At 41.9% G+C, this 17,949-nt stretch overlaps 1 protein-coding gene across 5 annotated transcripts in view; it reads left to right on the forward strand.

Moving 5' to 3' along the window:
* Positions 1–17,949, forward strand: part of MYO16 (myosin XVI) — a 610,604-nt gene that overhangs the window by 129,634 nt on the left and 463,021 nt on the right. For all 5 annotated transcript variants that reach the window (XM_073349543.2, XM_078853554.1, XM_073349529.2 and 2 more), the window contains exon 2: positions 11,346–11,609. In XM_073349543.2, the coding sequence (XP_073205644.1) occupies positions 11,384–11,609 (226 nt within the window). In that variant the 5' untranslated portion in view covers positions 11,346–11,383. The remainder of the gene's footprint in view (positions 1–11,345; positions 11,610–17,949) is intronic.

The following is a 17,949-nucleotide window of genomic DNA, read 5'->3' on the forward strand; positions in this document are numbered from 1 at the left end:
TAGGTACGCGCCAACGTTCTCAGCCAGCCCAGGACTGACTGAACGGGCATACCACTCCATTGATACAGGTAATGCTCGCCCAATTAAAGTCCAATCTTACCGGGTGTCTCCTCAAGCTAAAACTGCTATAGAACGGGAGATCCAGGATATGTTACAGATGGGTGTAGTCTGCCCCTCTGGAAGTGCGTGGGCATCTCCAGTGGTTCTAGTTCCCAAACCAGATGGGGAAATACGTTTTTGCGTGGACTACCGTAAGGTAAATGCTGTAACTCACCCAGACAACTATCCAATGCCACGCACAGATGAACTATTGGAGAAACTGGGACGGGTCCAGTTCATCTCTACCTTGAACTTAACCAAGGGGTACTGGCAGGTACCGCTAGATGAATCTGCCAAGGAAAGGTCAGCCTTCACCACACATCTCGGGCTGTATGAATTGAATGTACTCCCTTTCGGGCTGCGAAATGCACCCGCCACCTTCCAAAGACTTGTAGATGGTCTCCTAGCGGGATTAGGAGAATATGCAGTCGCCTACCTTTACGATGTGGCCATATTTTCGGATTCCTGGGCAGAACACCTGGAAAATCTACAAAAAGTCCTTGAGTGCATAAGGGAGGCAGGACTAACTGTTAAGGCTAAGAAGTGTCAAATAGGCCTAAACAGAGTGACTTACCTTGGACACCAGGTGGGTCAAGGAACTATCAGCCCTCTACAGGCCAAAGTGGATGCTATCCAAATGTGGCCTGTCCCAAAGTCAAAGAAATAGGTTCAATCCTCTTAGGCTTGGCCGGTTATTACAGATTATTTGTACCGCAATACAGCCAAATCACCGCCCCACTGACCGACCTAACCAAAAAGAAACAGCCAAATGCCGTTCAGTGGACCGAAAAGTGTCAGAAGGCCTTTAACAAGCTTCAAGCGACACTCATGTCTGACCCTGTACTAAGGGCCCCAGACTTTGACAAACCATTTCTAGTAACCACAGATGCGTCCGAGCGTGGTGTGGGAGCAGTTTTTATGGAGAAAGGACCTGATCAAGAATTCCACCCTGTAGTGTTTCTCAGCAAAAAACTGTCTGAGAGGGAAAGCAACTGGTCAGTCAGTGAAAAAGAATGTTATGCCATTGTCTACGCCCTGGAAAAGCTACACCCATATGTTTGGGGACGGCGTTTCCACCTGCAAACCGACCATGCTGCACTACAGTGGCTTCATACCACCATGGGAAATAACAAAAAACTTATTCGGTTGAGTTTAGCTCTCCAAGATTTTGATTTAGACATCCAACACATCTCACGAGCTTCTAACAAAGTGGCTGATGCACTCTCCCATGAAAGTTTCCCACAATCAACTGGTTAAAATCGTCCTTGAGATGTGGAAAATATTGTTAGTCTTTATGTACTTAGTAGTATATTTAGAGGTGCATGTGTCTTATTAACTCTGTTTTTCCTAGAGCTCCAGGAAGAAATCCCAGCCAGCGTTTCACCCTAGCTGTGATTTGGGGGGCGTGTCATAAATATAAAGGGAAGGGTAAACCCCTTTAAAATCCCTCTTGGCCAGAGGAAAAATCCTCTCACCTGTAAAGGGTTAAGAAGCTAAAGGTAACCTCACTGGCACCTGACCAAAATGACCAATGAGGAGACAAGATACTTTCAAAAGCTGGGAGAGAAACAAAGGGTCTGTGTCTGTCTGTATGCTGCTTTTGCCGGGGATAGACCAGGAATGGAGTCTTAGAACTTTAGTAAGTAATCTAGCTAGGTATGTGTTAGATTATGATTTCTTTAAATGGCTGAGAAAAGAACTGTGCTGAATAGAATGACTGTTCCTGTCTGTGTGTCTTTTTTGTAACTTAAGGTTTTGCCTAGAGGGATTCTCTATGTTTTGAATCTAATTACCCTGTAAGGTATCTACCATCCTGATTTTACAGAAGGGATTTCTTTACTTCTGTTAAAAGTTTTCTTGTATGAAAACTGAATGCTTTTTCATTGTTCTCAGATCCAAGGGTTTGGGTCTGTGGTCACCTATGCAAATTGGTGAGGATTTTTACCAAACCTTTCCCAGGAAGTGGGGTGCAAGGGTTGGGAGGATTTTGGGGGAAAAGACGTGTCCAAACTACGTTTCCCAGTAAACCCAGTTAGAGTTTGGTGGTGGCAGTGGAGATCCAGGGACAAAGGATAAAATTAATTTGTACCTTGGGGAAGTTTTAACCTAAGCTGGTGAAAGTAAGCTTAGGAGGTTTTCATGCAGGTCCCCACATCTGTACCCTAGAGTTCAGAGTGGGGAAGGAACCTTGACAAGAGCCCACCATTATATTGGGTTCTTTATTATTCAGATTTCCTTCTACAAAGGTAGAACCCAAATGGTTGACTCGGTGATTTAAAAGTAATAAATTGTTATAAAATGTTGTAGAAGCATCACTGAATCACTGATAGATAGATAATAGAGTCTATTAGAAAGCCGGTAGAGTTGATTAATAGTGTCCGATAAGTACTATTTTCCTTGGTATCAAGCTGGAAATTGATTGCAGCTCCTGCTTACCAGTCTAGTCACATCAAAGGGCTTCTAAAGACAAGCATACAGGAGAAAGGTTTTATAAGGGGACGGTCGCTTGACCATGCTCAGTATTCCTCTTCAGCAAAGGCAGAGAAATGTGTTTGGCAGAAAATCAGGAAGCTTTGTATATTAAGTCATTGAAGGGGCCTAACTTTGTAATTGCATCTACAAGAGCTCTGTAGAACCAAGGACAGGAGAGCCAGATCCACTTCTTTGCTGAGACGCAATGTATTGCTCCGAAGACATGGCTTAATTGAATTCTTTACATGAAGGTAAATCACGCTTATATTTATAACTCCTTGTTCATCTGCTTTGAAAAAGGAATAAAGGCATCTCACTAAACTGAACACAGTGCTGCTGACCTAACCAAAATACTTCAGCTGTTGAAGCGAGGTGGGTGGTTAAGAGCACTGTGCTTCAGCAAAAGCCTAACAGATGCAACAGAATTGCTCTTGAACTCGTAAGTAATTTTCCCCGAGACTGACGAAAAGATTTTTAAATACAAGTGTTTTGATACTGACTTTAACTTTGCAATTTGAGATGGACCTATACTAATCTTGCCGCTTCTGTTGCTCAGAAGCACTTTTTTTTCCCAAACTGAAAGGGGATGACAATGATGTAGGATAACTTTTGATTTGTACAGAGGGCGCCTATAATCACAGGAATTACTTCTACAGCGCAGGCACTGCAACGTCAGACATATTACTGATTTCTCCTGCCCCAGCTAAGCTCACTTCAGCTGCAGCAACAATGATAAATGAACCTTTAATAATTTCTTTTTGGTAGCAGCAAACCACTGCTGCAGCAAATGTATGGAGTGAAGGAACCACGTGTAGCAATTATGTACATTGCTGAAAAGGTGAGTTTGTTAATCTTATGATCAGAATCTGTTCTCTGACAAGGATCATCGCCGACCTATATTAATTACCAAGGGGCAGCTGCTGTGAATTAGCACATTGAACGTGAAGGAGCCACACTGATTTATACCCGTTGCAGAGCTGATCCAGTACTTACAATGTCATTTATTGATTAACTCAAGATTTTCTCACATCCGTCTTAAGCATTTAGCTAGTCACATTTTGGGTATACATGGGTAATATTATATTCCCCCAAATGTATTGCAATATAGAAGTCTAGGTTTGATTAGTTGCTATTTTTTTAAACGAATGATAAACTATTGTTGACAGAACATTGAAGTCAGTGGAAGTTACAGGGGCTTGACCCCTCTGAAAATCAGGCCACTTTCATTTAGTTGCCGAGATATGGATTTAGGTGTTTAATTTTAGGCTCCCAATTTTGAAACTTCTGACCCATGTATTTTGGGTGAACCTGATAGGGCCCTTATATTTAAGTTGCCCAACACTTACCATTATATAGATTCTTGTGACCTTTTCTTTTTGAAGCTTTCCCATATCCATTGTTAGCGGCACACCTAGGAATCTGGCAAAGGGATAGCCCTAAAGCTGTGAAAGTGTCTTGTCTTTGTTCAATGAAATCCATTCAGCTTTTGCTAAGATATGAACTGTCAACATCACAATTTTTCTTCTCTTGCTTGCATTTCTGAGGAAAATTTTGGCAACCTGACAAAATAATAACTAGACAAAGTATTCTGAAACTGGGCTAGCAGCACTGCCAAATTAGCAGCAGCACACACTATACTAGAAGACCTGGGAGTTTCCTGAGCAGCCGTAGCAATGGCAGGGGGACTTAGCATATAGCCTCAGTGATCCATGCCCCACTCTGTGTGCACCACATGGGGCAGGAAGAGAGAGCTGAACTGGGCACCTCCTCTGCCCCATATGTAGCCCCATTGGTCCAACTTCCACCCACAAGCAGATACTACATGGGGCAAGAAAGATGGGTGAATTCCCTCCCCAACCACTCCATAGACACAACACATGGCCCCAGTGGCTCATGACATTCTCTGGAGACATCATGTGGAATAGGAGCTCCCCTAACTCCCAGGAATGGGGAGGGAACCCCCTATGCTTAACAATCTATCCCTCAACTGCCCACTTAATTTTAAGTGGTCTCCTACAGCATGAGTGAGCCCCTCCTGCTTAACAATCTGTTCCAATTTGTATTTAGCTTAGGCACTCTGGTTACCTTCCCCAGACATGAAGAAGAGCTCTGAGAAGCTTGGAAGCTAGTCCCTTACAGCAACCGATGTTGGGCCACTAAAAGATATTGCCTCACTTACGTTGTGTCTCTCATATCCTGAGACCAACACAGATACAAAACCAGTGCAAACAATGTAAAAGAAAGTCACCTTTGTCTAATCAACAGCTGCACCCACTTCTCTTCTCATTTCAAAGCCACTGCCAGAGTGGGTGGATTTATTAAGAACTGTCTATTGCTGATTGGCTATAATTGAGGAATTTCAAAATGTGCAGATATAACAGAGGATAACAAAGCAATGCTTACAACAAAAACCAATCAGAAAGAAAGCAAGGCTTTGTAAATTATACCGATAATAATTGCACCTATAAATCCTTATTTAATAATTCTTGTATTATCTTTATACAATCTACTTTTCCCTGTGTACATTTTACAGTATACAACAGATGATTCAGTCATCTGAATGCACTATAAGGTAAATATAGTGAATGCACTATAAGGTGGGTAGAAAGTTGGCTAGATTGTTGGGCTCAACGAGTAGTGATCAATGGCTCCATGTCTAGTTGGCAGCCGGTGTCAAGTGGAGTGCCCCAGGGGTCGGTCCTCGGGCCAGTTTTGTTCAATATCTTCATAAATGATCTGGAGGATGGTGTGGATTGCACTCTCAGCAAATTTGCGGATGATACTAAACTGGGAGGAGTGGTTGATACACTGGAGGGCAGGGATAGGATACAGAGGGACCTAGACAAATGAGAGGATTGGGCCAAAAGAAATCTGATGAGGTTCAAAAAGGATAAGTGCAGGGTCCTGCACTTAGGACGGAAGAACCCAATGCACAGCTACAGACTAGGGACCGAATGGCTCGGCAGCAGTTCTGCAGAAAAGGACCTAGGGGTTACAGTGGATGAGAAGCTGGATATGAGTCAGCAGTGTGCCCTTGTTGCCAAGAAGGCCAATGGCATTTTGGGATGTATAAGTAGGGGCATAGCGAGCAGATCAAGGAACGTGATAATTCCCCTCTATTCGACATTGGTGAGACCTCATCTGGAGTACTGTGTCCAGTTTTGGGCCCCACACTACAAGAAGGATGTGGATAAATTGGAGAGAGTCCAGCGAAGGGCAACAAAAATGATTAGGGGTCTGGAACACATGAGTTATGAGGAGAGGCTGAGGGAACTGGGATTGTTTAGTCTGCAGAAGAGAAGAATGAGAGGTGATTTGATAGCTGCTTTCAACTACCTGAGAGGTGGTTCCAGAGAGGATGGTTCTAGACTATTCTCAGTGGTAGAAGAGGACAGGACAAGGAGTAATGGTCTCAAGTTGCAGTGGGAGAGGTTTAGGTTGGATATTAGGAAAAACTTCTTCACTAGGAGGGTGGTGAAACACTGGAATGCGTTACCTAGGGAGGTGGTAGAATCTCCTTCCTTAGAAGTTTTTAAGGTCAGGCTTGACAAAGCCCTGGCTGGGATGATTTAATTGGGGATTGCTCCTGCTTTGAGCAGGAGGTTGGACTAGATGACCTCCTGAGGTCCCTTCCAACCCTGATATTCTATGATTCCTCAAAGTTAAAATTACTGGTTTTTTTCCTTTTCTTGAATTTACCACTGGGTATATGTTTCACAGGTAATTGGATTTTTCCCAAAGTCTGCTTAGAAAAATTAAGTTTAGATTCATTCCAAATAACAGGCATTCCTGGGACATTACTGACTGTATATACTTTTTTTCTGACTTATGGTGTATGTTTAAAAGACAATCTTTCTTAAAATATTGTAACATTTTCCAATATAGACACAGACTATTGTCAATTTGTATCTTAAGCCTCCAGTCCTGCCAACATTTACCAACATGCTTAACTTTTCTCCCATTAAGGCGACTAGTCCCCCTGACTTTAATAGTAAAGATAAACATGTCAGTGTTTGCAAGTTAGAGACTTATGTTTTCAATTGCCTTTGTAGTTTTCAACATATTGCATTCTTACCTTGTGTCACAACAAAATTTAGATTCTTGTTACTGTAATCAGAAATTCATTCCAAAGGTTTTTATTTAGGGGGCATGGGGAGGCCACTTTGCTATCTTATGTATGCAGTAAAAAGCATTGTTCCCAGATCAGGACAGCATTTGTTTCTGTGGCTCACAGTAGCAAATTTGTGAAATGAGGTGAAAATCTGGATGTAGAAGGTACAAACACCAGTGGGAAACCGTGTTCTGTTGTGCTTGAGGACAAATGTGCAATGCAATCCTATTTACTCAGGAATTTTTTTGTTTGTACGTGATCATGCCAATAATTTGTGTTTAAAATTGGTACTCAGGCTTTTGTGAGCAAAGTGCTACAATTATATCAACAGCTTATTTTGTAGTTGTAATCACACCCTTAATAATAATCACACTGGTCCCATGTCCAGTGAAGTAGTTCTATAATAGTGAATACCACTGAAATTGCTTTAGAATAACTGTGGCTTTCTTTTGTCCTGTTTTAGTTTCTAACAAATATAAAATAATATAATTTTGGCCTTTTGTTGGTCTTTCATATTTCCAGGTGGTTTTTCACACTTATAGATTCAAAAGGGACATATAGTACTTACATGATGGGTACACACTGAAAGCCATCCTGCACTCTAGAGACTTTGGCATAGTGCATCTGAGTAAATAAATCATACCTAATAAGCTTTTCTAAAAGGATTTGATAGCAGGCAATATTGTCAGCATGTTATTAATGTACAATCTTCTAGCGACAGTCATGATGACCTTATCAAACCACTGCAACAAACTGTAGCTTATCTTTATTTCAGATATTTTCTTGTCTGATTATTTTTGATCTGCAACAAATTACATAATGTATGTGAATTGATCTATAAGGCCCCTATACTCCCCTGCTTCAAGTCCCTTCTGAAAGCCCCTCTCTGCTGTGATGCTTAAAAGACATCAGCCAATTAATGATGGGTAGGTAGAGGGGGATAGGTGGGAGTAGTTGACTTACTTTCTCTAGTTAAAATAACTCTGTGTGTGTATATATGAAATGAAAATTATATATATTTGAGTGTTTCCCTGTCTCCCTGCCCTTCGTATGTCACTTGTCTTCTTGGGGTATGTCTACACTGCAAGCTAGGGGTGTGATTCCCAGCTCACATACAGTTACTCACGGTATGTCATAAATATAAAGGGAAGGGTAACCACCTTTCTGTATACAGAATTATAAAATACCTCCTGACCAGAGGCAAAACTCTTTCACCTGAAAAGGGTTAAGAAGCTAAGATAACCTCGCTGACACATGACCAAAATGACCAATGAGGAGACAGGATACTTTCAAAGCTGGAGGGGGTGGGGCAAAGGGTCTGTCTGTCTGATGCTTTTGCCAGGAACAGAACAGTAGTATTGGAGTATTAGAACTTGTTAGTAAGTAATCTAGCTACGAATGTGTTAGAGTTCCTTTTGTTTAAATGGCTGGTAAATAAGCTGTGCTGAATGGAATGTATATTTCTGTTTTTGTGTCTTTTTGTAACTTAAGGTTTTGCCTAGAGGGATTCTCTATGTTTTGAATCTGATTACCCTGTAATGTGTTTACCATCCTGATTTTACAAAGGTGATTCTTTTACTTTTTCTTTAATTAAAATTCTTCTTTTAAGATCCTGATAGCTTTTTCATTGTTCTTAAGATCCAAGGGTTTGGGTCTGTGTTCACCTATGCAAATTGGTGAGGATTTTTATCAAGCCTTCCCCAGGAAACGGGGTGTAGGGCTTGGGGGGGATATTTGGAGGGGGAAGATTCTCCAAGTGGGCTCTTTCCCTGTTCTTTGTTTAACACGCTTGGTGGTGGCAGCATAGGGTTCAAGGACAAGGCAAAGTTTGTATCTTGAGGAAGTTTTTAACCTAAGCTGGTAAGAATAAACTTAGGGGGTCTTTCATGCAGGTCCCCACATCTAGAATTCAGAGTGGGGAAGGAACCTTGACACAGTAGTTCACATCTTCCTGGCACTTCCAATTATAAGATTCTGTGTTTGGTTGCTTTGCACCCTCCTGCTTTGGTGTGGGGACTCAAAATGTGACAAGAGTGGCTTTTTGTGTCAGGTATGTGGTTTTGTGAAAATTTGCTCAAATTTGGCTAGGTTATCACAGTTAGCACAGACTGAGTAGAAACGTCTTAAATCTTCCCTTAAATTCCCTGAAGATTCCAAAATACTATTTTGTTAGTGTGTGTTGACTTCTGCTTGCCCCAGGCAGGTAAAGTGAACCTATTGCTTCCCCCAGACTGGAGAAATTAATACAGGGCACACTTGAAGTGCCACACCTGGCTGCAAAAGGGCACTTGTGGATGGTCCGTGCTTTTACACCCCATTGTACTGGAGTAGTCTAGTCTGGAAATGACAAGGACATTGCAATTATCCATCCAGTTATCAATCTCTTTGCTAAATGGAGATGGAGTAGAGGAGGCCACTCTAGTCTACCCTTGTCACTTTGCCATCTAAAAACAGTAAGAGATCAAAGAGAACTTCTAGATTTACTTACTTTCTTTCAAAGGTTAAACAAGACCCATCAGGCAAACCACTCTGTCAATTTTTTCCCTGAGCCAACCAACATAGGTTTTATCTTGGACTGAGATGACTATCTCTGCCACTTGCGAACTCAGATGGGTAGATCCTCGGCTGGTGTAAATTATCATAGTTCAAGTGATGCAATGAAGCTATGATAGTTTATACCTGCTGAAGTCTTCCTCGGAATCTTGCTGCTAGATTTAATCAGCAAAGAAGGGCACAGATCTAAATCACAGGTTATATTCCATAGTTCCCCAGAGGCCTCTGGAACCCCTCTCAGCAAAATGATCTGAAACTGAATAGGAAAAGATACTGCACTTGTCCTCATGGAAGCAACCATCTGGTCCAAATTAGATAGATTCTTTATATGAAGCAGAGACAAAATACAGAACAAGAAAATCTTAAACTTATATTCAGTCAGAACCAATCATAATCCCTGGGATATCAACCAGCTGGAATAGTTCTGATGTTTAGTGTGTATGTGTGGTGGAGGGACAATAATTCTTTGTCTCATCTGACTAGCATTAGAGTATGATATTCAGCACTGATTCTTTTCCCTGCTGTACCTTATTTCTTCTATTGCAGGCCAAGTTACCCTTTTAGCACAAAGGGTCTGAAGTTAGGCAAGTGAAAAACTGAGGCAAACAAGAGTAGTAATGCTTTTGAAAATTTTGTGTCCCACTTTGTTTCCAGTTTCTTTCCATCTTAAACATTCAATAAATATTTCGAATGTTGATGAAGATTTCAGTTTGCCAGCTGGTGTTCACTCCTAACTGTCTCCTCGTGCAGCTATATTTTATTCTTTTTGCTTTCTGATATTTGGCAGCTCAATGCCAAGCACTGTTATACCATTCTGTTTTAGCTGAAATGACTGCTAACACATGTGAGCAAACACTTATCAATAAGAGTGCTAAAAAGTACTTTTTTATGCTTGATGTTTCTGTAACAGTATGCACCTGGGCTGGTTGTCAGCAGTAGGGACTGAACTCTGGACTTAAAACAGAAGTCCCCAAACTGTGGGGCGTGACCCCCCTATGGGGGCACAGAGGAACATTCAGGAGGGTGGGGTTGGGGCCTGGGCCAGCCCTCACAGGGACTGGGGAGGGAGTGCCACCCAGCTCCACTCCTAGCCCTGGCTCCGGCTCTGGCCTCAGCCTTGGCCCCCTTGCCCCTGTCCACATCCTCCCCCTCCTGGAGCCACAGCCCTGCTCCTAGGCCTGGGGGAGAGGAGGCACAGACAGGAGTAAAGGGGGGAGTGTAAGGTAAAAAGTTTGGGGATCACTGACTTAAAACTGCGAGCCTTTGCTGCCAGAGCTAAACAAGCCTTGTTAATCCAAAGCCACTGGCAGACAAACAAACTTCTAGGGGGGGCTGGCCGCTAGAGTGGGACAGAGAGCGGCATTGGGTAAGCATGGGTTACTTTACTATCCCTCCCAACTTTACCGTCTGGTAAAAATGGCAGATTTAACCCTGGGGAGCGGGGGAAGGAATCCTACTTCAGAGTGCATAGTGAATGACTGACCGAAACATAGTTACATTTTCAGTTTGTTTCTTCTTCAGTTCCTGCTATCTAACTTTATTAGAAGATTCCACTTGGAGAGCTAAATACAATGCAAAAAAAACCTCGTTCACATTGTTATGAATCTATAATGGTTTTTCTGGTTTTAATAGCTAGACATTTGCCTGAGTACCCATATCATGCTAATGAAATCACTATAGTTATAATATTTTTTTTTTCTTCTCACTGAGTAACAGGAATTTGCTAACCCAAAGCAAGATGAAAATGCAAAGATGGAGGCACAAACATCAGACTGGCATTTCACTATATAATATTGTCTTGTTTGTAGGCAAATGGTAACCACTCGTATTACATTGAATTATTTATGTCTTATCCGTCTCACATATTTGAACTCTCAGACCTCTTTCTATTAATTTTTGTGTTTATGCATTTTAAAGCATCCATTTAAAGTAAAAATACTTTTAACTTTATGGAATTAATTATGTGTTTCCATAAAGCAGATGATTGCTTACATAATACAGACTTCTAAAGAGTTAAATAGGAACCCCAAGAAGTTTGGTGGGAATTTCATTAAACATTGAAAACTCAGTGTTATCTGACCTTAATTTGTTTATTTTTCATTTCTTGTAGGCTGTTTCCAGCTATGTAATGTTTTTCGAACACATGACATGGAAATTGACCAGTGCTTGCTGGAGTCCCTCCCTTTAGGCCAGCGTCAGCGGTTGGTGAAGCGTATGCGCTGTGATCAAATAAAGGCGTATTATGAAAGAGAAAAAGCTTTTCAGAAACAGGAAGGACATGTGCAAAAATTTAAACATGGAAAGAATCACCGAGTTCATTTCAACCTCGCTGTTATGATACAGGATGCAATCATACATCATGATGACAAAGAAGGTACCACAGGCATTTAGCAGTACTCTCATGGTTTATTCCTTTGTGTGGCTAAAAGTTTCAGAGTAGCACTACTTTGTGTCTTGAGGCATTATTTTAGACTTAATTTCAAATAACAGTAGCTATTTATAGCTAGAATGTACTATGTACTTTGCAATTAATACGCAATAGAGTAAATGTGTATTATATAATATAAAGCATTATGGCATATAATTTATGTCCTTGATGAAAGCAAATAGTGCTTTGGAGGCCTTAGGATGTCACTGTAGGATAAAGGTGATTACAGAATCATAGATTTTAAAGCCAGAAGGGAATGTTTTGATCATGTAGTCTGACTTCCTGCATACTGCAGCCATAGAATTGCACCCAGTTGTTTAGTGATGCTTTGAGATTTTTTTCCCCTGTATTTAAACAAAGCTCTTAAATAAATAAGCTTCCTTCAAAGATGTGGTTCTGGCTGGGAGCAATTAAATGGTTATTAGGAATTGGTGACTCTTAAGAGGATGGACTTTAGCCATAGTGCTTGATGAACCCTGACCCCAAAATGATGGTGGTGATTGTTGTGATGTGACAGCATTTATGTACAGTTACTTGGCTTTATGAAACACTGAGATTAAAACATTGGCTCTGTCTGCTTCTGGATCCTCTGAGCTGGTGATGTGATGTAACCTCCTGACAGCATAATTGCCCAGATCCTGAGCTGTGTTTGAGTGCTCCGCACAACTGGAGTGTGTACGTGCCTGTGTGTAGGTGCAAACGTGTAAGTCAAAAACACAGAGACCTGGGAGAAGGGTCAGAATCTGGGGGGAGCATGGGCATAGCAGGGAAAAGGGAGAGACAAGAGCGGGAAACAAAATAGTAACGTAGATGTTTGTAAACTAATGCAAGTATGGGTAATAAGCAGGGAAAACTAGAAATCCTAGTGAGTGATTACAACTATGACATTGTTGGGGGATAGTTCACATGACCAGAATATTGGTATAGAAGAGTACAGGTTGCTCAGGAAGGATAGGCAGGGGAACAAAGGGAGGAAGTGTCGCCTTGTATTATACAGATGTACTGTATACTTTTGGACCAAGGTTGAGGTGGATATAGGAAGCAGATTTGTTGAAAGTCTCTGGGTAAGGATAAAAGGGGTAAAAACAAGGATGATGTCATGGAGAGGTCTACTACAGATCACCTACCAAGAAAGAAGTTGATGAGGCTTTTGTTTAAAACAACTAACAAAATCATCCCAAGCACAGGAGTGCTAGGTGGTGATGGGGGATTTAACTACCCAGACATCTGTTGGGAAAATAATACAGCAGGGCACAGGTTATCCAACATGTTCTTGGAATGCATTGGAGACAAAGGTGGATAGAAAGTTGGATAGATTATCGGGCTCAATGGGTAGTGATCAATGGCTCCATGTCTAGTTGGCAGCCGGTATCAAGTGGAGTGCCCCAAGGGTCGGTCCTCGGGCCGGTTTTGTTCAATATCTTCATTAATGATCTGGAGGATGGTGTGGATTGCACCCTCAGCAAGTTTGCAGATGACACTAAACTGGGAGGAGAGGTAGATACGCTGGAGGGTAGGGATAGGATACAGAGGGTCCTAGACAAATGAGAGGATTGGGCCAAAAGAAATCTGATGAGGTTCAACAAGGACAAGTGCGGAGTCCTGCACTTAGGACAGAAGAATCCCAGCACCGCTACAGACTAGGGACTGAATGGCTCAGCAGCAGTTCTGCAGAAAAGGACCTAGGAGTTACAGTGGACAAGAAGCTGGATATGAGTCAACAGTGTGCTGTTGTTGCCAAGAAGGCCAATGGCATTTTGGGATGTATAAATAGGGGCATTGCCAGCAGATTGAGGGACGTGATTGTTCCCCTCTATTCAACATTGGTGAGGCCTCATCTGGAGTACTGTGTCCAGTTTTGGGCCCCACACTACAAGAAGGATGTGGAAAAATTGGAAAACGTCCAACGGAGGGCAACAAAAATGATTAGGGGACTGGAACACATGACTTATGAGGAGAGGCTGAGGGAACTGGGATTGTTTAGTCTGCAGAAGAGAAGAATGAGGGGGGATTTGATAGCTGCTTTCAACTACCTGAAAGAGGGTTCCAAAGAGGATGGATCTAGACTGTTCTCAATGGTAGTGGATGACAGAACGAAGAGTAATGGTCTCAAGTTGCAGTGGGGGAGGTTTAGATTGGATATTAGGAAAATCTTTTTCACTAGAAGGGTGGTGAAACTCTGGAATGTGTTACCTAGGGAGGTGGTGGAATCTCCTTCCTTAGAAGTTTTTAAGGTCAGGCTTGACAAAGCCCTGTCTGGGATGATTTAGTTGGGGATTGATCCTGCTTTGAGCAGGGGCTTGGACTAGGTGACCTCCTGAGGACCCTTCCAACCCTGATATTCTATGATTCTATGTTTCTATGACATATAGGGAGGAACTGGTTGAGAATTTGAAAGTAGAATGCAGCTTGGGTGAAAGACAACATGAAATGATAGAGTTCATGATTCTAAGGAATGGTAGGAAGAAAAACAGCACAATAAAGAAAATGGATTTCAAGAAGGCAGACTTTATAAACTCAAGGAGTTGGTAGTAAGATCCAATGGGAAGCAAGTCTTAGGTGGAAAACTGTTCGAGAGAGTTGGAAGTGTTTCAGAGAGACATTATTAAGGGTACAAGAGCAAACTATTCCACTGTGTAGGAAAGATAGAAAGTATTGCAAGAGACCACTCTGGTTTAACCAGGAGATCTTCAATGATCTGAAACTCTAAGAAGAGTCCTACAAAAAATGGAAACTAGATCAAATTACAAAGGATGAATATAAACAAGCAATACAAGCATATAGGGACATAATTATAAAGGTGAAGGCACAAAACAAGATTAAACTAGCGAGAGACATAAAGGGTCATAAGAAAACATTATTCAAATACATTAGAAGTAAGAGGAAGAGCAAGGCTCACTTTTTTGTTTCAGTTTTCACCTTTATTTTACTAGTGACTGGACATCTAACATAGTGAATGCCAGTGAAAATGAGGTAGAATCTGAGGCTAAAATAAGGACAGAACAAGTTAAAAATTACTTGGATAAGTTAGATGTCTTCAAGTCATCAGGGCCTGATGAAATATATCTTAGAATACTCAAGAAGTTGAGAAGATATCTGAGTCATTAGCAATTATCTTTGAAAACTCATAGAAGATGGGAGAGATTCCAGAGGAATGCAAGAGGGCAAATATAGTGCCAATCTATAAAATGGGAAATAAGGGTAACCTGGGGAATTACAGACCACTCACCTTAACTTCATTACCCGGAAAGATAATGGAGCAAATAATCAAGCAATCAATTTGCAAACAACGCGAAGATAGTAAGGCGATAAGTAACAGTCAGCATGGATTTGTCAAGAACAAATAGCTAATCACTTTCTTTGACAAGTCTTGTGGTTAGGAGGAAGCAGTAGAAGTGGTATATCTTGACTTTAGTAAGGCTTTTGATATTGTCTCAAGTGACCTTCTCATAAAAAAAAACTAGGGAAATACAGATAATGTGAGTGCATAACTGGTTGGAAAACTGTTCCCAGGGAGTAGTTATCAGTGGTTCACTGTCAAATTGGAAAGACATATCAAGTGGGGTTCCTCAGGGATCAGGTCTGGGTCTGCTCAAGATCTTCATCAATGATTTAGATAATGGTATAGAGAGTACACTTATAAAGTTTGCAGATGATACCAAGCTGGGAGAGGTTGGAAGTGCTTTGGAGGGAAGTTAATAGGATGAAATTCAAAAAGGAAAAATGCAAAGTACTACACTTAAGAAGGAGCTATCAATTGCATACATACAGAATGGTAAATGACTGCTTAGGAAGGAGTACTGCAGAAAGGAATCTGGGGTCATAGAGGATCACAAGCTAAATATGAGTCAACAGTGTGACACTGTTGCAGAAAAAGCAAACATCATTCTGCGATGTATTAGAAGGAGTGTTGTAAGCGAGACAGAAGAAGTAAATCTTAAGCTGTACTCTGAGCTGATAAGGCCTCAACTGGAGTATTGTGTCCAGTTCTGAGCACCACATTTCAGGAAAGATATAGACAAATTGGAGAAAGTTCAGAGAAGAGCAACAAAAATGATTGAAGGTCTAGAAAACATGATCTATGACGAAATATTGAAAACATTTTGTTTCTTTAGCCTGGAGAAGAGAAAACTGAGTGGGGATGTGATAACAGTTTTCAAATACATAAAAGATGGTTACAAAGAGGAGGGAGAAAAATTGTTCTCGTTACCTCTGAGGCTAGGACAAGAAGCAATGGGCTTAAATTGCAGCAAGAGAGGTTAGGTTGGACATTAGGAAAACTTCGTGTTAGGGTGGTTAAGCACTGGAACAAATTGCCTAGGGAGGTTGTGGAATCTGCATCACTGGAGGTTTTTAAGAACAGGTTAGACAAACACCTGTCAGGAATGGTCTAGCTATTATGTAGTCCTGCGTTGAGTGCAGGGGACTGGACTAGATGACCCCTCTTCCAGTCCTGAACTTCTATGATTCTATATGTGCAAACATACACAGGGGGCTTTAAGCTACTTTTGTGCTGCCCAGTACTGGGGCTCTGCTGGCACTTGTCCAATCCTTGGTGTAACTGACAGCATTCTGAGGGCTGTTCTAAATTGTTCTTGAATCCAAATGCCAAAAGGGGAACATTTCTGGCTGATGAGGATGTCTGATGTTTGAGAACCTGAGCAGACCCTTGAGCTGGTGGTTGCGAATGAGTGTAACAAAGGAGCTGCTGTTGTCACTTTCATAGCTCCAATGCAATGTACACAGGGGGAACCCTCGATTTTGTGGGAAATCTGGCTTTGGGTAACTAGGCATAAAACTGCTCTAAGGCAGGATCTTGGCCAATGAAACATCATTACTTTTTGTGTTAGTCAACTCCACCCTGCCAATTTTGACACGGTCTCTCACAGTATTCTTGCCAGCAAGTTAAAGAAGTATGGGCTGAATGAATGGACTATAAGGTGGATAGAAAGCTGGCTAGATTGTCGGGCTCAATGGGTAGTGATCAATGGCTCCATGTCTAGTTGGCATCTGGTATCAAGTGGAGTGCCCCAGGGGTCAGTCGTGGGGCCAGTTTTGTTCAATATCTTCATAAATGATCTGGAGGATGGTGTGGATTGCACACTCAGCAAGTTTGCAGATGACACTAAACTGGGAGGAGTGGTAGATATGCTGGAGGGTAGGGATAGGATACAGAGGGACCTAGACAAATTGGAGAATTGGGCCAAAAGAAATCTGATGAGGTTCAACAAGCACAAGTGCAGAGTCCTGCACTTAGGATGGAAGAATCCAATGCACCGCTACAGACTAGGGACCGAATGGCTCGGCAGCAGTTCTGCAGAAAAGGACTTAGGGGTTATAGTGGATGAGAAGTTGGATATGAGTCAACAGTGTGCTGTTGTTGCCAAGAAGGCCAATGGCATTTTGGGATGTATAAGTAGGGGCATTGCCACCAGATCGAGGGACGTGATTGTTCCCCTCTATTCGACATTGGTGAGGCCTCATCTGGAGTACTGTGTCCAGTTTTGGGCCCCACACAACAAGAAGGATGTGGAAAAATTGGAAAGAATCCAGCGGAGGGCAACAAAAATGATTAGGGGACTGGAACACATGACTTATGAGGAGAGGCTGAGGGAAGTGGGGATGTTTAGTCTTCAGAAGAGAAGAATGAGGGGGGATTTGATAGCTGCTTTCAGCTACCTGGAAGGGGGTTCCAAAGAGGATGGCTCTAGACTGTTCTCAGTGGTAGCAGATGACAGAACAAGGAGTAATGGTCTCAAGTTGCAGTGGGGGAGATTTAGGTTGGATATTAGGAAAAACTTTTTCACTATGAGGGTGGTGAAACACTGGAATGCATTATCTAGGGAGGTGGTGGAATCTCCTTCCCTAGAAGTTTTTAAGGTCAGGCTTGACAAAGCCCTATCTGGGATGATTTAGTTGGGGATCGGTCCTGCTTTGAGCAGGGGGTTGGACTAGATGACCTCCTGAGGTCCCTTCCAACCCTGAGATTCTGTGATTTTGTCCTTACTTTACCACATTTCAGTGTGGTCTGTTGGACAGATTTGAATTCTCGCCTCCCACTCTCTTCTGAACCTTTCGCGCAACCCTAGTGATTATGTATATTTGCTATTGTTTGAGAGCATCAGATTATGTATTTTGATTAAAAACAGAAACAGATAGAGTTACGGATAGACACTCTGGTAAGTGCTCTTCACAGCATTTAGAAATGCAATTGTTACAATATACAATTCCCTCATTCAGTCCCCTAAACAGAGATGCCTATGATTTAAAAATTAACATCCTCACC

This window comes from Lepidochelys kempii, chromosome 1 (genome assembly GCF_965140285.1).
Source record: "Lepidochelys kempii isolate rLepKem1 chromosome 1, rLepKem1.hap1, whole genome shotgun sequence".
Taxonomy (NCBI): Eukaryota; Metazoa; Chordata; order Testudines; family Cheloniidae; genus Lepidochelys; species Lepidochelys kempii.